The sequence below is a fragment of the Atta cephalotes genome, assembly GCF_000143395.1.
Source record: "Atta cephalotes unplaced genomic scaffold scaffold00001, whole genome shotgun sequence".
NCBI lineage: Eukaryota > Metazoa > Arthropoda > Insecta > Hymenoptera > Formicidae > Atta > Atta cephalotes.
The window spans coordinates 10919194-10926566 of NW_012130065.1; the positions used below are offsets into that span (position 1 = coordinate 10919194).

General features: G+C 34.3%; 1 protein-coding gene across 1 annotated transcript; it reads left to right on the forward strand.

Moving 5' to 3' along the window:
* Positions 1-1174: 1174 nt before the first annotated feature.
* Positions 1175-3236, forward strand: LOC105626804 (tetratricopeptide repeat protein 1). Its single transcript, XM_012208104.1, has 4 exons — positions 1175-1435; positions 2044-2220; positions 2299-2484; positions 2913-3236. Exons 1-4 carry the CDS (start codon positions 1175-1177, stop codon positions 3090-3092), a joined length of 804 nt encoding a protein of 267 aa, XP_012063494.1. The 3' UTR covers positions 3093-3236.
* The last annotated feature ends 4137 nt before the right edge of the window (positions 3237-7373 follow it).

Genomic DNA, 7373 nt, shown 5'->3' on the forward strand with positions numbered 1-7373 from the left:
TAGATCAATCAATTTAAGATCTTATTATTACTTAATTATATATTCTTTAAAACGTAGAATATATTATATAATGATATAGTTAAGATGTAGAACAATAAAGATAAAAATAATCTGGAATTAAAACAAAGATAAGTGAAATAACTCATTGCTACACAGAGAACTCTTATTCCTAAATTCTATGAAATTATCAAATTAGTTTATACACCGATCTAATCAGATCTATAATCTAAAATCTATAATCTCCTTCAATGTTATGAAAAATACCTGTTTTTTGAAAGCTGCATTCTTTCTTTTACATTTAAGAGAAAATACATATTAATAATTAATAATTAATAGACGTTATAGAAAAAAAAATTAATGAATAAAAAGCTAGTAATTTAAATAAAAAACAAATGTTAAAAAACAAATTAGCAATTGCACGTCTATTATAATTATGGACTTTGTATTAGCAATTATACGTCCATCATAATTATGGATTTTTTAAAAATTTAATGTTTAAAATTTTATAGAAAAAAGAATATTGACGTTTAAAGACAAAAAAGATTTTAATTTATAAAAACCAAGTTTGCAAGTTAAAATAATGTTTTACAAAATATAGTGCAATTAGTAATTAACTCATTTGAAAAAAATTAATTTAATTAAGTTAAAAGTTATTAATTTGTTGATTTATTTTTTACTTAAATAATTACCTATTAATTATTTAATAGTAGATAATTGTACTTATAATAAACTAATTATTATTCAAGTTTGATCTTATTTCAGGCCTTTGTGATTATTTTTATACACTTATTATAGTGTGTACTTAAAATGAAATAGGTACATATTCATTATTTAATTATAAAAGAGATATCAAAGTTAAATATAGTTGAGCGCATCGATAGATCTGTCGTTTCAAGTGCAGAAAGTGCAGCTACGAAAAACGAAAAGCAGCTGAGCGAAGTTGGCTGGAAATCGAACGATAAGCGCGATCTATCATTCGCTAGGAGAGACACTTCGGGCAAACGTCAAAGCGCCGCGTGTGTGTATGCATCTTCTTTTTTATTCAAAGATCAATTTCAGGTTATTTTCGTCGCACAGCTGATTTGCGTGTACACATTCATTGATACCTTACGCATTGACATATCTATTCTCATTTCCGTAAAATTCATTTCATTTAACGGTGACTCACCAAACGATGGCGAGTTCGGAAGACAAATCGCAGAGGTTACAGTCCAACGAAGAGGTCATAGAAGAACTCACCAAAGATCTAGAAAGTTCTTGCATCCGAGTGGACAATTCTTCCGATATGAACGCGCGAGCGAAGGGCGATCCATGGGACATCGTAAATAAGGAATGCAAGGAGGATAGTAATGATAATGTACAAAATATAGAGGAGGATGTAGACGAGGAGCTCCTTAAGGATAGAGATCTATTACTCACAGAAAGTGAGCAAGAAGTATGTCCATGATATTTTTAAAAATATTTCTCTTGCAATCTCTCCTTCTTTGCTTTTTAACAAGAGACAGTGTAACAGAGTGATCATCTTCATTCATCATCTTTTCATTTAGTGACACTAATATCATTTTATCTTTCTTGATATTTCTTTTAATGAGTAACAAAGATAGAGATTTGTACATTGATTTGTGTCACGAAATGGAAAGCATCTTTGTTTAACCCATCTTTGTTTAACTCTCCAATGGCATACATGGGTCATTCGTATTCATGCCATTTCAAACAGTTTTTATTTTTCATATACTTGCGTAATATTTACAACTTTCCAAATTTTTTTTCAATTTTTTTTTACATAATAGAGTAATATAGTGGAGACTTTAAAAAACGTGTACATTGAATTTTTACAGAATTTTTCGAGCACTTTAAGAACTTCAAAATCAGATCTGACACAAATGATTCATGTATTACTCTAAGATGTTAATAAGTATGCTGTTGTAGGGTTAACATTGACAAGAATGTAACATAATCAGCTTCACTGTGTTACATCTGTGTTTCTGAAAAGAGTCCTTCTAGTACTATTTTCTGTATGTTGCAATTCATCTACTTTTGCAGGCATTGAAAAGTGAAGCAGAGACTCTAAAACAGGCAGGCAACGAACTTTTTAAAAATGGTGAATATGTACGAGCGATATCGCAATACACACAAGGATTGCAAACTTGTCCTTTAGTATACATCAAAGAAAGATCTATATTGTATGCAAATAGAGCAGCAGCAAAAGCAAAATGTCAGGTGATTGTCAAAGATGCATTCATTGATTAATATTGTTTATGTATTTTGTAGCTGTTATTAAGAAGTTATTGTTTTCAGACAGAGAAGGATTCAGCGATATCTGATTGTATCAAAGCCATTGAATTAAATTCAAGTTATGTAAAGGCATATATAAGAAGAGCACAGTTGTATGAAGAGACGGAAAAATTGGATGAGGCATTAGAAGACTACAAGAAAGTATTAACATTTGATTCTAGTCACACAGAAGCTAATCATGCTGTCAGGGTAATATATAATTATTATTTATTCAAAGTATGAATTTTTTCTATAACGCGGTTTATAATAAAAATCAACTTTTTAAGAAAACGCGTTTAGAGTTTTAATACATTCAAGTAATAATTACAAAAAAAGAGTGACTATGTATTTTATATGATACATATAAGAATTTTTTATTTAATTTGTCTTTATTTTACAATAAATTAATTTTATTCCTTTATCTCTTAAAAAATGAGATAAATAAATTTCTTTTCTTTAAAGCTCAATTTTTACTTAAATGTTAAAAATAGCAATTTCAATGGTAAATATTATAGTGAATTACTTGTGAATATTAAAATTGTGCGCCAAAATTTAAAAGTTTAAAAGTTAAGAATACATTTAAAAATCAAAATTATATTTTTGTAATTTATTAATATTACAATTTCTTGTTTTTTTAGAGGTTACCTCCATTAATTAATGAAAGAAACGAGAAACTAAAAGCAGAAATGTTGGGTAAATTAAAGGATCTAGGAAACATGGTTTTAAAACCTTTCGGCCTTTCTACGAATAACTTTGAATTGGAGAAGGATCCCAACAGTGGTGGTTATTCCGTAAAGTTTCATCAGAACCCCATGTAATAAGCTAGTTATTCATAAAAAAAATTATGGATAAAATTTGTCCTTTACCTGTAAGAAATTAAGATATATTTATATATTCTGCACGATCCTATTATGGATTTTATCCCTCACTCTATAATTAAATATAGACATTAATGAAGTATTGACACTGTAAAGTAAAAGTGATTCAAATCGTGAAAATTTCATCAGATTTTACACAGAAAATTATTTTAATAATTTTAAAATATATTTATGTATCTTAAAAATATGGATCCTACTATGAATTTCATAGCTTTATAATTAAATATAAATATTGTTGGAATAATCGACAGGATAAAATTATCCAAATCGTGAAAAATCTGATCAGATTTTATACATAAAACCATTTTGATTCAATTCGCCGCGCGAAGCGAGTTTCACTCAAAATATTTCTTTGTCGAGTTAATCGAAGCTCCAACAAGCAACATATATCGCAAGTCGCAATGTCGGATATCTCGCTATATTTGGCGCCAATGCTAGACCGGATATAGTCTATGGTTCAATAATACCGAGCTATATCGCCATCCCAGATAATTTTAGCCGCGGCTCTTTCACGAAGAGGTTGAACGACTTTGCAATCTCGGGGGCAACGAACGTCCTCGATCACAGATTATAAATTATTAGTTGATATTAATCAAAATTCAAAAGTATGAATCACCTAATTTAATAATGAAAATAAGAACATGCAATCGCTGTCTTTTCTTTCGGATGATAATCGCTGAAGAATGCCAAAATATCAAATATATATTAATCTAATAGCGAATTCGATTGAGCGCACTAGTGCATATTAAAGCCACAAATTGATATAAAAATATGTATTTAATATAAATATAAGAATGGATTAAACCATGAAATCCTCAATATATTTCATTATATTATTAAATAAAATCTATTTTATAATTCAAAATATTTGCATTTTACTTTTACAAATTAAATTAGTAACTATATTATATATGCACTAATGTGTTTAATTCGTTATTAATTACGAAGAAAATTTAGTAAGTTGAAATTATAGCAATTTTTTATTCTCGATATCTAAATCGATATCTAAAAAATAACATCGATTCCATCTCTGCTCCCCCACTTCCTCCTCCAAGTGAGCAAGTGCAATGAACGATCACGAGGGTGCGGAGGGATGAACCGATGACGTATCACGCGCAAGCGTCTCGACGTCATCGTCGATGGTGCATTGTCGGAATGGACGAGGGGTTGAACGAAAGGGGAACGAAACGTGTAGATGCGGATCAAAATCGAGGGCGCAATTTCCCGAATTTTCTTTCAAGCACCAACGAATCGCTCTCAAATAATGTTATGATGTCATCTCAATACAGATAAGCAATTTGAATTAAATTAAATTAATTAGTAAAAGTCATTCAAGATTGTAATAATAATAATTGAGCCGTACGTGGCGATCACTAATTGATGTGCCTTAAAAATATCGATAAAAAACAATGGGATCAATGGTGACATTTAATCGCGCGAGGATGGTGAGCAGCCACCCCGGGCAAGCGCTAATATAGTAAAGGAACTGAAGGGTTGCGGGGGTAGGAGGAAGGGCGAGGACGAGGATGCGGCGCCACGGCGTGTCGTTCGCGCGTTGAAGGAACGAGGAGGGGATGCAAGGTTGGAAGAAGAGAGAAGAAGAGAGAACGAACTCAGTGTACGTCAGGAAGAGAGAGCGGAAGCAAATGGGAGAGGTGAGAGGGAGAGAGATACGTAGGTGATACACACACGCACGATCGTGCGCCGAGACGGCGAGGCCAGGCCGTGACGGCGACAGTGAGGGGGACGGCCGAGTCGCAGCCGCGGGGCGTAAATACGTGTGCGTGACACCGGGATGCCCGGTTGATCCCGGTGGGATACGCGCGATCATACGCGGACACGAGGGATCATCGCTGTGGTGACGACGACGACGACGACGACGACGACGACGACGACGACGACGACGACGACGACGACGACGACGACGACGACGACGACGACGACGACGACGACGACGACGACGACGACGACGACGACGACGACGACCGACCGACGACGAAAACGAAGACGGCGCCGGCGGGCGGGTTTTCACGTTCGAATCGATAATTCGAGCGCGATCGTGGGCAGCGTGGCGGATAAGAGATTCCCTCAAATAAGGAGGACTTCGGACGAGTCTCGCGGGCCCACCCTCGCCCGCTCATCTTCTTCCTCCACTTTCGCCTCCTCTTTCCGTGGGATACGAGTTACGTGACGAAGTGATAAGGGAGCTCACGGCGGCAGCGGACGCATCGTCGCTACCCTAGTTTTAATATCAGTGCCGCGCTACCTATATCCGGCGGTACACCCTCGGGTCTTCCGGCTGGAGTACGATACTCGTGACACATAACAGCAGACGGCGACGATGCACGGCGATAAAGGGGTAAGCCGGATAACGAAGCGCGGAATCTTCCTGTCGGAATACGGAAAATCGGGTCACCAGTTCGTTATCGGTTCCATTATCGGAGCAAGTGATAACGTCCTATCACCTAGTCCCCTCTCGTCTCTCATCGATGTATCGAGGAAGGACAGATTGCTCCGGAAAGATCAAAAACGCGCGGAAGGTATCTTGGTCTCTTGGCGAACGACTCCTCGATTTCCAGCGCGTATACGCGCAAACGATAGTTTTTCCTGCGAGTTTCTCCTGTTTGAACTGGAAATTGTAACATTTAAAATATTAAGCACTGCTTAAGACCTACTTTGAATGAATATGGTCTCCTTTACTTAATTTGTCTGGAATTTTTTCAATAAGAAATACCGCTTGCGAATATTGCTCTTAGATTTGCTCGGTTTCGATTCTCCTTTCACACTTTCCGTATCTAAAACGGGACGGTTGCATTTTGCAAGCGCAAACTTTTGCGAGTATTTGTAAATATTTATACTACAAGTGCATTAAAGAAAGAAGAATGTGAGAAATGTAATTGGGTCAAACAGGTTTATTCCTTGTGGATCTTAAGTTGTTTGATGTAAAATGCAAAGAGCGTCATCAAAGAGCATCATCCGCACAGAGCGGATGATGTATAAATGATTTTGATTTTTTTTGTAAATTAGAGAATTGTATTAGCAATTTTTTAACAATAATATTAAACTCGCGCGAACAGTAAGACTATAACGAAATGTTATATTTTGACTCGCTTATAAAACAGAAGAAAAATTTTGATTATAGAGCGATTCTCCGAGTAAAATTTATGAGAAAAATCGCTGATTCAATAATACTTTTTGTAGCATACAAAAAAATTAACGGGCAGCCTCTTGTTACAATAAATGTTTAGAGTTTTTCGTATTGAGATGAGCTCATATTGCTATTTGACCATAAAATTTCCGTAAGTTGAACGTAATGGCTGTATAGCGTGCAAATCTCATGCAAATAGAGTATACAAACATTTAGTAAAGATTGATAACGCAATTTTCATGCGAAAAAGCGGTTGCAAAGCGAGAACTTCCGATATTTGGCCAATATCGTATTCCTCGATCAGGATATTTATAGAAGAAGTCAAAATGGATCGAAATTATTTTGTTTTCCCTAAAAACACAATACAAATTTAAGTAGTAATTGAATAATTCCGATTGAAATCCATTGCGAATAATTCTATAATATGTATTCCATAATACGCAATTTCAGGGTCGATTGTGTATCTTGAAATGAGATTAAAATTACAAAAATGAGCAAATTCACTAGAATATTTATAATTTCATTAGCCAACTCCTAGTGAATTTGCTCTTTTGTTATTTTTATCTCGAATATATTTATTCGAACATAATCGATCCCGTGGGCTGCGTTCGAAAACACTGCTCGTGTACCTTTGAGTATCATTTTATTCTTGTTTTTCATCGAATGTTTAAACAAGAATAAAATAATACTCAGAGGTATTCGAGTAGTGTTTTTGAATGCAGCTCTGGAAACGAGATGAAAAAAATTACAAAAGTGAGCAAAAAAGTGAGCGAAAATTCATTTGTCACCAATTGTACATATTGTCATACAATTGTAAATATTCTAGTAAATTCGCTTTTTTGTAATCTTCTATTTTGAAGAAATAATCAACTCCCTGTATATTGCGTCCAATTTGTAAAAGGATACGTGAAAATGTCACTAATTAATATTTTCATTCTTGAATCTCGATATGTATATCGATTCCACAAATAATACACGTGCGATCTTTATTGCGATATAAGTAGCGTCGCACTCTTTCATCTCGATCAGATATTTTATATATTTTATATATATTTTATATATATTTTATATAT